The sequence below is a fragment of the Chrysemys picta genome, chromosome 18 (genome assembly GCF_011386835.1).
Source record: "Chrysemys picta bellii isolate R12L10 chromosome 18, ASM1138683v2, whole genome shotgun sequence".
NCBI classification, from domain to species: domain Eukaryota; kingdom Metazoa; phylum Chordata; order Testudines; family Emydidae; genus Chrysemys; species Chrysemys picta.
This window is the reverse complement of record NC_088808.1, coordinates 23,800,176-23,819,511: the sequence shown is the minus strand read 5'-3', so window position 1 is coordinate 23,819,511 and position 19,336 is coordinate 23,800,176. Positions and strand designations below refer to the sequence as shown.

The 19,336-nt window shown below is 49.2% G+C and overlaps 2 protein-coding genes across 9 annotated transcripts in view; both read right to left on the bottom strand.

Moving 5' to 3' along the window:
* The window catches only part of ADGRD2 (adhesion G protein-coupled receptor D2), a 61,570-nt gene extending 50,214 nt beyond the window's left edge, over positions 1-11,356 (bottom strand). For 3 of the 4 annotated variants that reach the window (XM_065572597.1, XM_065572599.1, XM_065572600.1), the window contains exons 1-7: positions 11,221-11,356; positions 6,422-6,496; positions 5,309-5,372; positions 4,178-4,414; positions 2,530-3,183; positions 1,259-1,357; positions 551-636 (exon numbers count right to left, since the gene is read on the bottom strand). In XM_065572597.1, the coding sequence (XP_065428669.1) occupies positions 551-636; positions 1,259-1,357; positions 2,530-3,183; positions 4,178-4,414; positions 5,309-5,372; positions 6,422-6,469 (1,188 nt within the window). In that variant the 5' untranslated portion in view covers positions 6,470-6,496; positions 11,221-11,356. Of the gene's footprint in view, positions 1-550; positions 637-1,258; positions 1,358-2,529; positions 3,184-4,177; positions 4,415-5,308; positions 5,373-6,421; positions 6,500-11,220 lie in introns of all 4 variants that reach the window. The other variant, XM_065572598.1, reaches the window with a different exon arrangement.
* Positions 11,357-12,037: 681 nt separating this feature from the next.
* The window catches only part of LOC101950234 (kinesin-like protein KIF14), a 43,788-nt gene continuing 36,489 nt past the window's right edge, over positions 12,038-19,336 (bottom strand). For 3 of the 5 annotated variants that reach the window (XM_065572591.1, XM_065572592.1, XM_065572594.1), the window contains exons 23-29: positions 18,841-19,041; positions 18,538-18,710; positions 17,295-17,429; positions 16,177-16,302; positions 14,462-14,542; positions 13,863-14,019; positions 12,038-13,080 (exon numbers count right to left, since the gene is read on the bottom strand). In XM_065572591.1, the coding sequence (XP_065428663.1) occupies positions 12,683-13,080; positions 13,863-14,019; positions 14,462-14,542; positions 16,177-16,302; positions 17,295-17,429; positions 18,538-18,710; positions 18,841-19,041 (1,271 nt within the window). In that variant the 3' untranslated portion in view covers positions 12,038-12,682. The remainder of the gene's footprint in view (positions 13,081-13,862; positions 14,020-14,461; positions 14,543-16,176; positions 16,303-17,294; positions 17,430-18,537; positions 18,711-18,840; positions 19,042-19,336) is intronic. The other 2 variants (XM_065572595.1, XM_065572596.1) reach the window with 1 other exon arrangement.

Below are 19,336 nucleotides of genomic sequence, written 5' to 3'. Positions count from 1 at the left end.
TGCCCAAAGACAAACAATGTGGAGTTAATTAAGGGCTATGGGTGATGCTCTGTGCCCACCCTCCAATACACGAGGAGGCTGCCCTGCCAGCCACCCATAAGCTATTAACCCGCAAGCTGGTGACTAGTGGAAAATGCCCCATGTGCAGGGAAGGGAGATCTGCCCCTGCTCTGCCACACGGGAGCATACGGGCGTTTGCTGAACTCAGCATGCAAACGAGGCCAGGAATCACTGCTGGCAACAGCTCCCCTGCTCACATTAACGGGTCCCCCAGATCAGGCCCTGTGCTGTGAAATGGACTCAGCTCATCAAAATGATACAAAGGTAAATATTTTAAAAGCCAGAAAAAGGTGGCGGGTCTATTCGTGAGGTTCCTCCCACTCCTGGAGTGCAGCACCAGAGGGGCCAAGGGCACATGGCTTCAGGCCGGGAGGACAAGAAACACGCACACGAATGAACGATGGCAGATCAAGTCGGCTCTGGCCTGCTCTCAGCATTAGGAACTCCCAGCAATGGAAGGCCCCGAGGGTCTGGGCTCTCCCGCACTCACCACGGTAGCATTTGCGAGGGTATTAACCCGACTGATCAGTGGTGGGCTGGATTCTGACTGGGTTTTCTTCAAGAGTAAATACACATCTGAGAATAACACAAAGACACAAGTGTTGCCGCGATCCCCAGTAAAGTCCCATTTTCAAGTGCCTGGACAGTAGCTCCTTGGGACTCACTGATGTGCTGGGAGGACAATCAGGACAAGCTGCCAGGACTTGGGGAGGTAATTTGTGCCTTTTGCCTTTGCTGCAAAGACACCCATTGGGGGACACCAAGAGCTGACATCTCAGCTGCTCAGCCAAACTTTTGATCTCTGTGACCTCCCCTCCCGCAGCCCATCTCCCCACCCAGAGATGCTTGGAGTTGATCTTACCCTACAGTGCTGTCACTGTAAGGGGACAATACCCAGGAGTCCTGCAATGTGCAGTGCAGACAACAGGCAACTGAATAAACTGAAGATAAAAAAATTAAAATCTGTAAGGGCAGCAAGTGGGAGCATTCGGCCAGGACACACTTGGCCTGAGGCTGTGGCTACAGCACATTTTGACATTTATTTAATTTAGAAAGTTGAAAATGTTAGAGATTGTAGAAGATTAGACTGTAAACTCTTCAGGGCAGAGACTCTTCCTGGGTGTCTGTCTAGGGCCCGATCCTGGCCAGGACCCCTGGGAGCTACCACAATGGAAATAATAAATCAATCACGCTGTACCCTTCTTGTAGTGGCAGACAAAAGGCAAGGAATGCAAACAAGAAGTGTCACTGACTCCACCACTGCCAAAGTCCAGAACCCTGCATTGCTCCACAGGCCCTGGGGAGACACAAACAAGGCCCAGAATGCTGAGACATGCTAGGGTGACCAGATGTCCCAATTTTATAGGGACAGTCCCGATATTTGGGTCTTTCTTATATAGGCTCCTTTACCTCCCACTCCCTGTCCCAATTTTTCACACTTGCTGTCTGGTCACCCGTCTGCGCTGTCCCCCACCAGACAGGGGATTTTCACAAATGAGCCACAAACTTTGTTGAAGGCTGAAAATCACCAGTTTCTCCTTAAACAGCCCCACTGTTCTCCCATGCACAGCCTGGAGCATGCATTCCTTGTGCTGCTCCGTAACGTAGCTTCTCGGATGCCCATCCCAGATACACCACAAGGAGACAGAAATGCCAGGGCTTGAGTTCTGGGTTTGATTAGGAATTGTCAAGCCAGTTGGTGCTAAACAGTGCCGTTCGCTCAGGAGGATCCCGAAGCACTAGGAAGGTGATATACAGGGTCCAACAACAGTAATCAACTGATAACAGGGGAGCAAGCGTAGCCTGAGGCTATTTCGACACTACGCCGCTTTTAGCGACGCAGCCGTACCTCTACAGCCGTGCCGCTAAAGGGAGCGCAGCGTAGCTGCTGTTTTGTCGGCAGGAGAGAGCTCTGCTGCCAACAAAAAACTTCCACCCCCACCGAGCGGTGTTAGCATTGTCGGCAGAGCGCTCTGTTCGCATGTTTATCTTTTGGGGGGGGGGGGGGGGATTTAACAGCGCTCTGAACGACAAAAGTTTTGTCTTTCACTCTTGCCAGTGGAAACTAAGCCTAACTTCTCCAACTGAAACTAGCAGGGAAACATGGAGGAGGAAGAGTATCATTAACCCAGTGGGAATTTGCCCAGGACACTGGTGTTCATGATGGAAAGTGCCATGGAATCTTTAATGACCACAGATGAACAGGATCTCGGTCTTGGGTCTTATCTGGATGGTGACCCCCAGCACTCAAACCAACCCTCCTTTCCCTCCCCAAAACATTCCCAGCTATCCATCCTCCTGGTGCAAACCTCTCTTCCTGTGGGTGATGCTTACACCCACATGGAGGCCTGTCGTCCTCGGTACAGCTGCACCCGGCAGAACGGCGCTGCCTTTTGCTGATCTGCAGCTCAGAACCTAAGCTTGGAAAGCAAAGTGCGCCGGGCACCTGACGCCGGGAATGAGTCTCACCTGGGCAAAGGAACTGTGCTGTTACTTCTTGTACAGCGGGCTCGATCTCCAGAGTGTAGCTGCCCCACTCGAAGATAAGCTCATGGTCTATCAGGCAGCACGACCGGACTCTCTCTATCTGCTCTTCGCTAAGGACTCTACGCCACACATTCAGGTCACTGATGTTCCCACTGAAGGACTCTTTCTCCTTGAAGGTGCCTCCTAGTGAATCCTGGTCTTGCCCAATAATAAAAGTTCCATGATCGTAAATAGCCTGGCTGGCCGGCGGCCCTGCAGCACACAGTCCAGCGGCAGAGGCCTTCTTCTTCCCATCGGCGTAGATGGCCCACGTCCCGTTCCGCTGCTGCCAGGTGACACAGAAGTGATGCCACTGCCCATCGCTGCGGAACACGGGCAGGTACGGGGAGTGGTGTCCGTGGACGATGATGGCAAATCGTACAAACCCTTCCTTGTCAACGAAGCCGCGCAGCTGGAACTCGTTAATGAAAGCAGGGACGGCATAGGAGAAGATGGTGGAAATCTCCTGGGTCTTGTTGTCCCACTGGATGTGGGCACAGGCGGTGACAGCAGGCATCACGGGGAAGTTGGCCAGCACCTTCACGTACTTAGTGTCTGTTTTGTTTCTGAACACCAGGATTGGTGCTGTGTGAATTCCTGGAAGGGGAACATTCAAAACTTCAGCCAAGACAGGGCAGGAACCTGGACCAAACCCTGCTCCCTCTCTCTGAGAGGCAACAATTTATTTTGTTTCATCCCCAAAAAGGCTAAAGACCGTTGACCCCAGCATACCACAATACCATAAATACATTCTTGAGGGTTCTCAGCTACTTCTAAAGGGGATGGTGCTGGCTACAGTGATGCCTGGAGAGGGAAGGGGAGTTTGACGCTAGAGCATTTCGGCAAACGCCACTTCTGGAAAGTGACACTTCCAGCAGCCAGGATGGTAAATAATGAATTTGGGATTAACTGCTCATCACCAATGGCATGTCTTCTGGAGGCAGAGCCTAGAGAAGACCTCCCCGATCACCCTACCCATGCTCAGCACAGTTGTGATACATGACTACCCAGCGCTGGATTGCTGCAGCCTACGCCCCCAGTCATATTACTTATATGATTACTTCTGCAGATATGTTCCAGGGGATACGTCCAGCAAAACCATCTTTGTCTGGATGCTGAGGTGGATCATAGAGTATTAGTCCACGACATCCCAGGGCATGAGATCCCCCCTTAAAAACTCTCCTTTGCCAGGACACCTAAAAATAATTGGATACCAGTGAGACATCTGATGTTCCACAGCCTGGCCTGCTGACCAATACTCTCTCATTGTTTCCTTGTACTCCCCCTTCTCTTTGTGTCCATCTGTTGGGTCTTGTCTTATACTTAGATCGTAAGCTCCCTGGGGCAGGTTCGGTCCTTTTGGCTTGTGTCTGTACAGCACCTCGCGCAATGCGGCCCTGGTCCGTGCTAGGGCTCCTAGGCCCTACCACAACACAAATCACAAGAATAATTTTTCCAGACTAATAACTTCCCCTCACAATATCCAGACACACGTGTTTTGTAAAAGAAGGATCCGACCCTTGGGCCTTCCTAGGTTTCTTTGTCCCTGGCTAGGCCAGGCTAGCTGCCCCAATGCCCATCTTATACTCACGTCTCTGTTTGTGTTTTCGCAGGAATGCCTCCCTCTCGTCTAACCAGACAGAGCTTTGCCCTTGGTGGGGGCGCAGCAGTTTGCTGACTGAAGCCAGCTCACTGTTCGGGAGCTCAAAGAGCAGCTGCGCAAAGCGTTGTTCACAGTGTCTGTTCGCATGCCACCAGTCCAAGGGGATGTCCACGTATTCATAAACATCTCCCGAGGTCGCGACGGTGGCAGCAGCAGCACCAAAATCTGAAAGACAGACATGCAAGCTGGACCATTGCTACCCCATGCAGCACAGGAGCCAGTAGGACACATGCCGGTTTGCAGAAAGCACCAGAGCTGTGTCCTCATTCCCTGCCCATTCGCCCCTGGACGCAGGCGGCCTTCACATCAACAGCCTCAGTAATACAAACTACACGCTACACACCCGCTCCTGCCACCTGGGGTCAGCCTCGCGCAGCAGATCAGACATGCACTTGCAAACATGGGGTTTGCGCAGCCCTCGGAAAGTCAGAAGCAAAATCTCGCACCCGCACGCAGCACAAAGGGACATCGGCGAACAGGGACAGACTTTAGCGGGTTGCCTCGGGCCTAAGATGAGAGAGAGCTGAGAGCTGCGCTTTAGCACATGTCCCTGGAAGGGTTGGCTTTCCCCAGGCCCAGCCCTCAGACCTGATTCATCCGTAGGAAATACCCAAAACAGTGGCAATGTCAGGACAAAACAAAACACACTGCCGTTCACTGGAGGGATACACTTTAAGGCATCTTACTCAAACTCACTCAGGGACTTAAGGACAGAGCTTAGGCCCCGTTTTTCAGCTCCCTGCCCTTTCCATATTTGCAAGTGGCAATTTGCGCTCACAAAATTGCTCCCACATTGTTTGCACCCACAAGTGCATCACAGGCACAAATATGAGCAGTTGGACAGCACTTACCTGATTTTCACCTGCTAATCTGGTAGTTAGCTGTACAAATACTAATATTTACACCTGCAATCAAATTTGGGTCCAAAAAACATTGGTCGCAATTTACAACCATATAAAAGGTGGGGGGGGGGGGGGGGGGGAAGAAACGTTAGCTCTTAGAGTCCCAAACGTATTTTCATAGATTCTTTAAGACTCAAGTGCTGATTAGGACACTAACCTTTTGAAGTGTGATTATCAGCAAGGGCAGTAAAGTCTAAGAGTTCTCTGGACAGGCTACCAATCTGCAAGAAATAACACCACACTGTGGGAGCAAGGTTTAGAGCAGTGGTCCCCAACCTTTTCGTGTGGCGGCTGCCGGACGACATGCTCCTTGGTGGCTAGGTCACCGGACAAACAGCCGCCAAGAAGCGGCATCGCCACCGAAATGCCGCCGAGAAACGGCAATGTCCAGAAGCACCGCCGCCGAAATGCTGCTGATTTTCGGCGGCTGCTTATCTGGCAGCCAGTAGGCAGGTGCACATAGATGCCCCGGCGGGCATCATGGTGCCCCCGGGCACCGCGTTGGGGACCCCTGGTTTATGGGTACGTTTACTGCTTAGTTTCCTGTTTAAGCCCATGGAATCTGATGTCTCTGCTCACACTGCACTGTTCTAGCAAGTTTTCCTTGTTATATACACATGTATATAAAGAACCTCTGAAAGTAAACGTTTCATAGCGAAATATCTCCTCCACACAGCTACATGGAATAATCAGGAAACTAGAAATATAACAATATCCATTGCTGAGGCGCTAAAAGCAAAGTCCTATTATTAAAGTACCTGAATCTGCCAAGTGAAATCTACCTCTTGCTGAAACACTGGAAGATGGAACCTACCAGAGCATGACCAGTAGGGAGGGATAGCTCAGTGGTTTGAGCATTGGCCTGCTAAACCCAGGGTTGTGAGTTCAATCCTTGAGGGGGCCACTTAGGGATCTGGGGCAGAAATCAGTACTTGGTCCTGCTAGTGAAGGCAGGGGGGCTGGACTCGATGACCTTTCAAGGTCCCTTCCAGTTCTAGGAGAGATATCTCCATTAACTTATCTCTGGATTGCGCCATCGGTAACAAGCCAATGACTAAATACATTGAACTATCAGAAAAGGTGTAGAAGGGTTCATTCATTTTATTTTAGGAGATTTATTCCAGTGTCACTCAGAATGACCTCACCTAGGACTCAGGCCCCGTGTTCCAACATCCTGACTATTCGGGAAATGTCTTTGGACAATTCCTAGCTGTTTTCAGCATTCAAATGATCCAGCTACTCAAAGCAATTAAGTCCTTGTAAAACTTACCAGAAAGCTGAGGAACCAGTACTCAGGTCTCGGGTGCCGTTGGACCATGTCGACTGGTTGGAAATCTTTCCTTCTCTGCTGGAATGGACAAAGCAGTGCTAGATAACGATGTCCTGCAGCTGTATAGCTAACTCTTGCATACAGAAACGGGGGGAAAGAGACTCAACAGAAAATATCCATCCTAGGTAGCCGGCTACAGATGAGATACCAGAAGCCGATAACTTTGCAGAAGCTGTATCATTAGTTCATAAGTCAGACGGTTCGTGAACCCTCCTTACCTGCTTTTAACCAACTCAAGTCAGAGGCATAAATTACATTTCTGAGCAGTGTCAAACGAGATCTTTGACAACGTTTCCAGGTAGGTGTGCTGGCCAGACAATGGGATCTTGTAAAGGTTCTGATAAGATGTAGCATAGGGACTAACCATCACAAATTGGTACAACCCTTACATTTTACAGGTGGGTAAACTGAGGTGCAGAGAGACTAAAGTGACTTGCTCACAACCACACAACAAATCAGCATTACAGTTAAGAGGAGAGAAGCCAAGAGCACTCTCAATCCCCTGCTTTTAACCACTAACCCTGTGGTGGTCCTGCACATACAAAATCTATTTCTCAATAGCCAATCCTTGGCACCTAGAGTCCCATGACAATGATACCACATGGAAATTTCGAAAGCTAGCTTTTCGAAAAGCAAGAGGGGGGGGTGACATTGCCCAAAGAGGAAGTGCTGATCCATTGGCAGTCAGAATTTAAAATACAAGCACTTGGAGACCACGTGAAAGAGACTCTGTTTCTAACTGAGCAGCCTGCAGGTCTGGAGGAACCAGACATTGTTAGCTGGCCAGGGGTGGAACACCCTCCTCCCCCTCCCGGCCCCCAGAAAGAAGGAAAAAGCACATTGACTGAGATGCTAAATGCTGGGAAGTCGAACAAAAGAACATTCAACGTGACCAGAGTCATGGGACTGCACAGAAGCAGTAGTGGATTTGGCACCATGGCGCCCGGCCCGCTCTTCTCCGCCCCCCACCCTCTCCTGCGGGGACAGAAGCTTGGTGCTGCCGGCTCCTGGGGTTTGGGCTGCGGCCGGGCAGGCTCCGCCCCCAGGCAAGCTCCTCTGAATTTTTTTTTTTTATTTAAATTGGATTTTTGAGGGAAAAAACCTATCTAAAGATTGTATCTTAATTAAAACTACGTATCTCATCATGGAATAGGGATTACAAATTCTAATTCTATAGTATGAGAATATATTCATGTAATGTTTAAGAAGAGTTTTGTAAATGAGTTCTAATAGTTCATGGATTAGGGACCCAATCTTATAGGGTTCCAGGGGCTTCTGTATAGATTATTTAGGTTAATCTTTCTATCTACCCAATGGGACTCAGTGCTCAGTCTAGAAGATACCATCAGAGATGCTTAGTTTTGCAGTTCTCAAACTGTGGATTTGTGTCTCCAGAGGTAACATGCTTGTTAACAGCAAAAATGTTTTTAAATACATAAATAAATATATAGAGGTGAGAAATAACAGACCAACTCTATTGTCCCTCTGCAAATTTGTGTACACAGAGTCAATCCCTTACCTCTCTCTAAAAGTGCAAAGTTTCAAAAAGTTCAATGAATAGAAGATTGTTGGGGGCGGAATAGATCTGGACAAGGAGAAGAGTCTGGAGATAGAGGTGAGAAGTGAGGGACATATGCTTTTTTGTTAAAATATGTTTGCTGTTGAAGAAAAAAATCCAGAATACTTAACATTGTTTTAATTAAATAAAACAATTTAAATGTCTGTCTGGTGATGTTCTCCTCCTAATACAGCCTGGCAAGAAAATCCTCCAAATATTGATGATTAACCTGTTGAATTGGAGATAGATATTTATGAAGTCATTGGGAGGTGAACTGCTTCAATTATCTTTTGTAAATGAAATTACCAAACAATCATTCATTTTCTGATATAGCTGTAAAACTCATCTGAAAAGTTTTCAAAATAAATCACTGTTTAAAAATGTATAGTGTGTACCTTCTAAAAAATAAAACTTACATCTATCTCTGAGTTGTGAAGAATATGTATTAAGATTATAACAAGCAACAAGAATGCACTTTTATGTAGAAAACCATGATTAAATCATGTCTTCCTGACTCATGATTTAAATCAAATCCACCCTGCCCCCAGTGCTCTTGCCCCTGACCCCTTCATTCCCTGGGGGGGGGGGGGGGGGGGCCGCCACAAATATGTTTGGAGCCAGGCCCACAAAAAGTTAATCCGGACTTGCACAGAAGAAAGAACTAGAGAAGATGACCATGTAGCAATGGGATGACTGACTATAATCAGCATTATGTCCACACGCCTTGCAAATATCACCAGTCCCCTGTGGCAAAGCAAATGAATACAAGGGAAAGCTAAGAGATGTCGATTGCACATTAGGACAGCGATGCTTTGCTTTAGTTTTATATTAACTTGTATCACAGACAAAGACAGATCTGAACATTTAAAAATCTGATTGAAAAACGATCTTCTTGTCCATTGGAAGGGAAAGTACAATAATATTATTTTACCTTCTCTAGTGCCCTTCACCCCAGCGTCACAAGGCCTTTTATCGGCAATGGATTGAACCTCCCAGCACATCCCTTAGGTAGGTGTTGGCTTCCCCAGGTGTAAAGCAGGAGGTGGAGAGTCAGAACCCAGGGTGGATCACGCCACACTTCCTTCTAAAACCATTTTCAATCTATGAAGAACGGGGCAGCTGTGCTCCTGGGACTGTGCATATCCTAAAGCCCAGGACGCAGCATGTGAGAGCTGGGGATAAAGTGTTCTTGGTCGAAGGGATCCAGCGGCAGATCCAGAGGAAATCAGGCCAATCCAGAGAGTCTGGTCATCTCTAGGAAACATTCCAAAGCCTTCCTCCTTGAGAAAGCCTTTCTAGCATAAGGAATGAACACCCCTTCTATTCCCAAACCCCTCCTGCTCCCCAAATAAACAACAAACGCCCTAGCACAGACTCCATTTAGTCTGCTAGTGACCGCCCCGTTTCTATGGAATTTATGCTACAGCGATGGGTGACGTGGATAATAAACCCCCTAGGTAGACAGTCGGGGCAGAGCCAGGAATGAAACCCAGACCTTCTGTTGCCTAGCGCTGTGCTTTAGCCTCCAGACCAAACTCCCTTCCTATAATAAAATGTGGCTGTTAAAGGAAAACTTCATGCTCCAAACCCAAACCAGCAAGATACCTGGTATTTTCCACCATCAACCCTTCGGGGGCCTAGAGGTTTAAATAATCTATTCTTCCCCCAACACTGTAACTAAGAACCAATTATTCTATCCCCTTCATGCAATAGTAATTCTTTCAGACCTAAACCGCACTGACACCGGTCACACACTAACTCTCTTCTTGCGCCAGGATTTCTTCATTTCACTGTAAATTATGTACAATCCATACCTGTCTGGTGGGTGATTCTGGCTCTGAGAGAGGTCTGGGGGCAGAATGATTCTGGGGTGCAAGATGGGGGGAAGGGAATTGCTTCCACAGGAGGGGTGTTGTGTGCAGGTTCAGCAGCTGGAAGGCTGATGTTGTATAAACACAATATCCGAGACCCGCAGGATGAATCTGTTAATTCTCACTCCAGGGAGAACGTTCATAACCTCCTCTCCCCACAAGGAGCCAGCCACGCACCCAAGCGACACAAAGCACTGAGCAGCTGGACTGTCAGCTGGTGGTTATGCTGAGACCACTTAACTCCCCGCAGGTCTCTGGGGGGACTGGAGCCAGTGCAGACCTGAGAATGAAGGCAATGGGCTGAACGACTGTTATAAAAGTTGGGGGAAGTTTTGCCTGTACAGACTTCCTGTCTCACTGCCCATGTGGATATTACACATCCACTTGCAAAGTTTTAAAAATCGTTTACTTAAATCAAACTCATCTTGTTTTGAGAGAAACTGGCTGATGCTGAAGAGATATTAGTCTGTTGAAACTGGACTTCGCACCAGATGCAAAAATAAGCGGCAAAGCACTTAAAAGGGTTTGATTTTAAAAAGCAGCACCGGTCCTTTGTGGCAGGAAGCGGATAGATAATCTTCCCCGGGTGTTACTTGGTGGCGTGTTATTCTGAAGAGTTTAATCATTTAATGTTGTATTTGAGTGGGTAAAACCCACAATTGTTGTGACTGGTTTTGTAAATCCACCTCCCCCCCAATCCCCCCCCAACTCCTCAAAGACACAGCCCAGGGCAACCAGCTCCTCAACCGCATCAAATAACCGGCCAGACAACTCCGGGTGGTACCCGGCTCCACACCACTGCCCCCATTTCAGGAGTCGGATGGGTCTCGCGTACCCCCAAGTTCCACCTCACCACAAACCGTCTTGCTTTCCCCATCAGCCCAACATACCGCTGGGTCACAGCCACGACGACTGAAAATTTGCTCTCTCATTTGACCAGCTCGTTACCAAATAAAATCAACTGGACTATAAACGCTGGACCTGCCGCTCAGCCTGCGGCGCACAGAGCGGGATAAACCGGCCATTGATGAACTTCTAGCCCGTCCGCACTTCGCGGGCGCTTTGTGCGCAGCCTCTTGGGAGACGGGGCCGATCTGCAGATGAGCTGGTGTCCCCCGGCTGGGAACCTGCCCCAGGGGCCGCAGGCGGCTCACCCCGGCGGGGCTTTCCGCTCAGCCCAGCCCGCCCGGCTCGGACCCGGGCAGCGGCTCCAGCGCGCCGGTCCCGTCCCCGGAAAGCTGCCGCCTCCCTGCGCGCCCACCTCCACCTCCACCGCCCGGCCCCGGCAGCGCCCCGCGCCCGGCTCCTACCGTCCGACGGCCCCGGGCTCACGCCGGCCCCGGGGCGCGGGGCGCTGCTGTCCGCATGGCCTCGGCTGGAGGGGACGCGCCGGCCCCGAGCCCGCGGCAGAGGCGGCTCCGGACGGGCCATTCACATGCAAATCGCAGCCGGGTGCGTAACCACCGCCCCACTCGGCCCCTTGGCGAGCTGCCGTCGGGGGAGGGGGCCGCTGGCCCCTGCTCCAGCCCAGGCGAGTAACCTGACCGCTCCCTCGGCTGCCAGCTCCAGCTCCGCGCCCCTCCTCGGGCTGGTCACTCCCCTCTTACCTCCTTGGAGCCCCCGGCTGGAGCCCAGCTGCTGGAGGAAGGAGCAACAGCAGGATGAGCCCAGGGCACAGGGGGGCTGGCCCCAGCCAGCTCCTGCCTGCAGCAGGAGTGGGCCCTAAGGACAGCTGGCTAGGAGGGGGCTGCTTGCCTTCCACCTCAGCCCAGGGCCTGGGGGCTAGCTGCTGGGGTGGTGGTAAGGGAGAGGGTCAGTGTTTCTCAAGGACCAATCTGTAGACCAGCATCAGGCCCTCAGTGCTCCCTGAGAATTTAGGAAGGCACCAAGCCAGACCCTGGTATCAGAGCGGTTGAGAAACAGGGATAAATGCTTCTCCAAAACTAGCCTAGAGAGGCCTGTACCTCCCCACAAGGCTGGGCCCAATAGGACATCCCACGCTGTGGCACCCACCTGTCTAACCAACTTTGCCCTTCTACATCCTACTAAAGACTTCCAGGCCTCCAGTGTTTTCACCCCACACCCAGCACCACAGGAGCAAACTAAACGCAGCCGTCACAGCCCAGGGGAGTTTCTCCAAATCTGTTTATTTTACATTAGAGCAGAATACAAAGCGTCGGCTTTTTAGTATTAAAAGTTTGGGAAGCACGGACAAGTCAATTTGAAACCTTTTGGACAGCAACAGTAGAGGGACATGATTTGGCCAAACAAACTATGCTCTAACAAAACTAATTAAATTCTTTTTAACAAGAAACAAAAGGAGAGAGAGATACAAGTAGTGTTGCTAATGTACATCAACATAGTCAGGCCTCTCTACCTAATACTTTACAAGCAGTTTATGCCACCACAGACACCCATGAAAGAGGGGAGATCATTAAGGTAATTACATGCCTGAATGTAAACACTTTTTTTTTTAAAAATTAAAGCTGGGCTGTGACTGTGCTCCCAAAATACACAAGTTATTTAATTTCAGTTATAACTATTAGCGTTTCACCACTCTGTAATCAAATGAGTAAAACAGATATTGAATGCCTAGGGCCTTACCGATCAGAACAAGGCTTATAAAGGTTCCCAGGTAGGACAACATATGAAGTGCTGTTGTGATTTTCAAAGCCACATTCCCACAACGGTCCCTGGAGCAGGGAACCTGGAGGCAGGATTTTAAGACTAGAGTATTTGGCCCACCTCCACAGTGCCCCAGCATTCTTAGCTTCAAGGGAGAGGTTCTCTTTTGATTAATGCTTGATTCAGCTTTGCTACAGCAACACGCACATAGTTCCCACTCCTCCCCCGTAAGTGAATGCTTGAGTCAGGTCCTGGATTCATGGGCAACTGCCTTTTGTTCTTCAGGGCCTCCATCCCCAAACGAAGGCAATTATCAGACCCCAGTCTCTGCGCTAGTTGCAATAAATCTCTAGCAGAAGAATGGATCTGGGAGGCAGCTGCTTCGGTCTGCTTAGTCACCACTGCCAGTTGGTAAACTGACTGATGAGGAGATTTGGCATGAGCAGCGCTGCACAAAGCATCAAAAGTCTTGGCAAGCAGCACAGCAGTTTTGGAGAAGGTCTCTGTGGCTTGCTTCAGCTTTGCTAGGTCTGGGTCCTGGTCCGCTGTGAGGAGCAGGGGAGGTGGTCAGAGCCAAAACCAAAAAAAAGTTCAGATTGCATCTTTCATCAAGTATTTAACGGTGTGCTTTCCTACTTACAATGAGGCCATTAGGACTTCCACAGCACTTCACTGGCTAGAGAACTTTGCAAAACCATTAAATAGTTCTAACACCCAACTCAGGAGGTAAGTGTTCCCTATATACCCAGGTGTAAAATGAGGTTAAACAAATTTTCCTAAAAGCAGAGTGCTAGACACTGGTACAGCCAGAATTGAGAGGCAGGTGTCCTGACTTTGTGCTGGCCTGAGTTGTGCTGGTTATAATATGAAACTATATCCATATTTCAACCCCCTCATGAGATATGGATCTAGTACCCACCTTTTACAGATGGGGAAAGAGGGGGAAAAGCAGTCCTCGAGGAGTACTGCCCTCCACCCACCTACATGAATTTACAGTGGTGCAGTTTAAAGAACCAAAACAAAGATGTGTAACAGAACAACACACAAGGTTTCCTGAACACACTTGGCTCTTTGAAGACAGTTTAGCTGTGGAATCAGTTAACTCTTGGGCTGAAAATCTTTCAGAGTTGTGTGCCAACATGTTTCACTCTAAATATTTTAAACAGTAGCTGGTCCTAGTGAGGATCAAAGAAAGATCCAATTACTTATGTTCAGAAGCTGCATTTGCCTGAAGCATGCAGTTACAACTGCAGGCACGACCACCCAGCAATCTGAAGACCATCTCCAAACAGACCAGACAAGAGTAAGAGGAGTAAATATGCATTACCTTTCAGACACTGCAAAGCAATTGTAGAGGCCTGTTTCCAAGCCACCTGGAGAGCATTCAAGTCCCAGCTTAAAGTTTTATAACAGGAAAGACGCTCTTGGAAACTCAGACTTGGAGGTTTTTCTGACTTCTGTTTTTTGAGAGATTCAAATTCCCTCTATTAAAAAAAAAAAGTAAAAAAATAAAAAGACTTATTAGCTAGACTAGAAACGTGTTCTCACCCCTTCCCTGCTAGTTAGCGATTTCCCTGAATTCTGGGCTATTCTTGCTTATATTCCAAGAGGCATCTCCGCAGAGGCTGGGGAGGAGCAATCACTTGGAGTGTAAGTTAGTGAAGCAGGCGTCTGTCTTCCCATGAGGCAGGCTCCTCAACAAAGCAGCAGCTCCACAGAGTGCCTTGGACACAACAAAAGAGGTACTTTATAAAACACCTTGTCTGAATGTCAGTCTGGCAAGCTAGACAAGTGTCAGTGCCACAAGAGTTCTCAGCCAGAGAAGTTACCATGGGACTTCAGTGAACAACCCTTCTTTTACCACGCCCAACCGATGGGGATTATACCAAGAACTGCACAGCCCCTGCCCTTCCCACATACACTCACCCAGAATATTTTGCATTTCTCCATAAAACACTGCAGAGAGCTTCCAACTGAGAGGAGCTGTCTTCTGACTTCTTCTGCCAGCTAAAAAGGAGAAAAGATAAGCAAGCACAGGAAGTGTCTCTTGGGGCACCAAGCAGTAGGCATCATTGTGAGTGAGAGCATGCACCGCTGTATGGGAGATGGTGGGCACTGGCTCAGAGTCAAGGTCTTAGTCTGGTATGCTGGACACCCTGTTGTAGAGACAGACCCACTGGTGAAGAGAACATGGGGAGCAATATCAGGGCAGGCTGTAGGATTTGAGACCTCTATCTCCCCACTTCATGGGGGCAGGGGGAGGAGAGAATAAACGTGAGCAGATTCCTCTATCCCCAGATAACCAAGAGCAAAGTCAGCAAGGGGAGACTGCACTGACTGGTGCGTCCTGTAGGTTTGCCTTAAACTAGAGCACCAGCCAGTGCAGGGTCAGACTCTCTGCCACAGTAAGCACCGGATGGTCCCAGAAGTGTGCCCTTATCCACCACCCTGAAAGCCAACTCTGCACGTGAATTCCCCTCTCCCCAATTAAAATGGAACACTGCAGTCCATTTCCCATGCAGGGAGCAGCAGAATCCCGGCCAGCCATTCAGGGACACCTGAGAAGAGGGATGAGTCTCTACACAAATGATGAACCTACGTGTAAACAGTAGTCAAGCCATCAGTACATCTTCTCTCATGAGGCAGTTATAAGTTCAGGAGGCATTCTAAGGCACCCACTGTCTCCCGATGGTCTTATTCCTACTTACACAGTCAGCTGTGATACGGACACAGCCGGATGACTCAAAATGTTTTGTGACACCTGACGGTTTGCAGTTAATGGTGGAATGATGGAGCAAGCTGTGCTGGGGACTCTGGGGGAGTAACCAACCTTGGGTTTGCTTCTATTTAAGTATTTTCAAGCCAGCTAAACATCGGATTACATGGGATCAATTTAAAAAGCCGATATTAGTTTTCAGAGGAATTATACCATATTATAGCAAGAGTTCTTGATCGCACACCATCACCACAGCTTGCAAATCTTTACACCGCTTCAGAGCGGAGCTTCTCATTTACAGGGCAGTGACATCTGTATGCTCAACACACTCAGCAAATATTTGCCAGATCAAGTAGGAAGCAGTGTTTGTAAATGAGATGCAGAGGTGAACACGCTCCCTTGCTTTGTTGCATTAGGTCACTTTGCAGCTCACTGCCTCGTAAAGTTAAATGACAGGTTTCAGAGTAGCAGCCGTGTTAGTCTGTATCCGCAAAAAGAAGAACAGGAGTACTTGTGGCACCTTAGAGACTAAGCTTCCGAAGAAGTGGGCTGTAGTCCACGAAAGCTTATGCTCTAATAAATTTGTTAGTCTCTAAGGTGCCACAAGTACTCCTGTTCTTTTTTCGTAAAGTTAAAGTTTCCCCCAGCCCAGTAGGGGGGTGTTATACCACTGCAGTATTTGTTTTTGCCCCGCCTCCTACTGCGCCTGGCTGACCTCCACTGCGTTTCCCCTCAAGTTTTGTTTGAAAGCTTTGCACAGATAGCGAGAGTGTCTACCAAGTCTTCCCATAGAGGGCATTCGCAATTACTGCGGTTAAAACTGCAACCCTTCCGACACACCCCTACAACAGAGCACTTTGCTCGCCAGCTTTATTGCTGCAGCAGCTATTCTACAATAGCCTCCACACCTGGAAAGTTCCATTACCTGCTTTCCTGAAGACAAGTTCTGGTGCTGCAGGTCCAGGAGTTCCTCTGTGTTCTTATCGATCTGCATACCAATATAGCTCTCTGCCCCTCCAGTGACTGCCTCAGTCACATTGGTTGGGAGGAACTGAAACCACAAACATTCCATCCTAGTGAAATGCCATCGGACTGTGAGCATTGCCTATTTCACAAAGCATTCTGGGAGGGACAACTCAGAGCTGGGCTTATTCACTGCTGTGGAATCCATTGATGGATACTGCTGGGGCAGGGGCTGTTGGGGTGGCTGGTTGCCAGGATGCAAGAATAGGAATTGAAGCCTACATTTCCCTCAAGCTCAGTCACTTCCCTCCCATCCCCATTGCAAGCCACAAGAGGAGACAGATCAACTCCTCAGGACCAAAATTCTCAGCCATTCCTGCCCCCCACCAGACCCCTCAGCAGTCAAAGCCTGCAGAGCTGCCATCAACACAACTCTTGCCAATGCATATCTGCATTGTAATCTGCCCATTAAAGTCTCCAGCACACTGAAAAAAATGAGCATTTTGGGTACAACATAAGCTGGATTTCAGATCTTGCTATGAGCAGGAATACTGGGCTACTCATAGTATTGTTAACCTGGGCATTTAATTCTATTAAAAAAAGCCCATCACCATCACTTGTGAGATCAATCCATTGCAGAGATTCCACTTTGCCACAGAAACCGGGGAGCTTACTGCAGAGAGTTCAGTTCCAGCCAGCTAGAAGGTACACCAGGCCTGGTTTCTATCCCAGCTGAACCCCCGGTCTGAGTAGGCATGTGTGGCAGAGAAGCTTTCGAAGATGAGAGTTCATCAGTATTCAAAGAGTGTTTGGCAAATATTTGGACTTGGACAGCTTTTTTTTTTTGGTAGTGTAGCGAACTGTTTGTCAAGCAGTAGAATGCCCAGCTCCCAAGGAGGTTCCCACAATCCCAGGGAGCAATTAGAGAGCATAGGAGGCTCTGAACTATCAGCCCTGGATGGGGCTCTCATCAACCAGCCTCTCACAGACAGGGAGCAGCGTCAGCATCTGTGGAAGCAGCATTTTGATTGACAACTGGACAGTCATCCCCACCTCCCCCCGGCAAAAGTTCAGCCTCACCTCAGTTCGTTCAAGATTGGCTTCCGGCCCCACAGCAACCATTAGCCGGCCGAGCCAGCTAGCAACAGCGATCACTGACTGCTCAATTTGCTCCTTGGATTCCAGGATCATGGATGTAATTTCACATTCACAGCCCTGCAGAAGGGAGGCAAGGCGGCCAGCAGCACATGTTCAAGTTGACTCTCTCTAGATTTCATTACAAGCACCATCTTTACAGTGCATGCTTAGCACAGCGAGGCTTTTACAGACAGACACTAGATCAGTAGAGCCTCAGGTTTACATGCATTTTCTAGGCAGAGCCATTCTTGCAGGCTGCTTGTGTTGCCAGATAGAGTGGGGACAGTTCTGTTATTCTCGCCCATCCCCCATTTCAGCTCTCATTAGACAGATTATTTCTTAGCAGCACAACGCACACATAGGCGATGCCTCACCGCTGAGGACAACTGGAGCAAGGATTGAGGCACGTTATAGCCTTAAGTAACAAGCCAGAAAAGGACTAATCAGCAGATCAGCAACTCTGAGTCAGGGCCACCCCTATAGCCTGGTTCTCTGCGCTCTGCACGGGTCCAGGATTCTGTGGACCTGGTTCCAGTCAAATCAGGCACTATGGAGGCTGTGCGCTTTGACTCAGCTCCTGGCAAGGAGGAGGGGGCTACAAGGAATCAGAGAGAGACGCCCCTCTGGTCAGATCAGGAGCAGCATTAAGAGCTCCCAGAAGGGAGGCTGGACTGAGTAGGTTTGAAGTTGTCAGGTGTCCTGGCACCTCTCCAGCCTTCCCCTGTACAATCCTCAGGCTGAGAATTCAGAATGCAGAAGTTCAGGACTTCCTGCCTGGTTCTCTGCACCATAGTACAAGCTCCGTCATAGGCTCCTGCCTCCAATGGATGGCAAGAGCTAGGGAGGTGAACAGGTCCAGCAGAGATGTACAGAATCCAGGGTCACCACCACCAAAGTCTATCCTCCCATGGGAGCCAAGCTCCCAACTACCAAAAGGACAGGACAAAGTTATTAAGCGAGTAGTGGTGGCAACATTAAGAGTTTCTGCAGTCACCTTGCTGGTATTTGAGGCCCCACATCCTGTGAAGCAAGTGGTTCAGTTAAACATAATGCAAGAGGACTTCTCATGCAACAGCTGCTGCCCGTTCACCAGCTTCTCCTCCTCATTACAAGGTTAGGAAAGTCCATCACCATGGTCAGGCAATGGAATGGCCTTTCACAGGAGTTCAAAGGGACAGCGACTTACGTTCAGCAGGAAGGCAACATTCCCACCAAGCTTCTTCACTTCAGCCTCTAGATGGTCCTTCAGAGCACCAGATCCAGGAACACAGGTCTCCAAAAGCCTGACACAGATTGCTAGCTGATCTATTGCGGAGGAAACCTTGATGCAGTGGGGCTGGATGCTGCGATCATCAGACACTGGGAAGGGTGGAAAGGAAGGAAGGGGGATCCCTATGTTAAAGGGTGAGAAAAGCCTGGGAGGGGTTCTGGAGTGACCAGGCAGACACCATCCAGCTGCTGGTGTAAACATGACCCAGCCAGCACTTACCCATAGCAGTGTTGTAGACACACTGTTCGCAGGCTTGAGCAATGGCTGCACTGGAGTCTAGTACTGCTTTCAGATCCAGCAGCATCTTTAAGAGGAGGCTGCCAGATTCCTCCTCCTTTCCAAGAGCCTCCATTGCTGAATCGATCAGCATTTTGCAGACAGCAGCACAGCTGGCATTTTGAACGGGAGCGTCCAGAGGCGCTGGGGCATTAGGCAAAAGAGGAAAAACCCCTCAACATGCTGTTTTGTACCTGCACTAGAGGTAGCTGGACGAAACCTGGAGAGCAGTCTAACAGACATGTTCTTCGTTGAGAGGGACTGAAAAAAAGTCACCCCAAGGAGAGAACTGAAGGGTTTGAACCTCCCCCACCCCAAATAAGCAATTGAATCAACTGATTGTCAATGTTATTGTGTATAAAAGTGTAGGGCTGAGGGCATGCTGGGAAGCTGTTCAGGGGCAGTAGGAAATGGAATTTAGCCAACAGAAGAGTGCAAA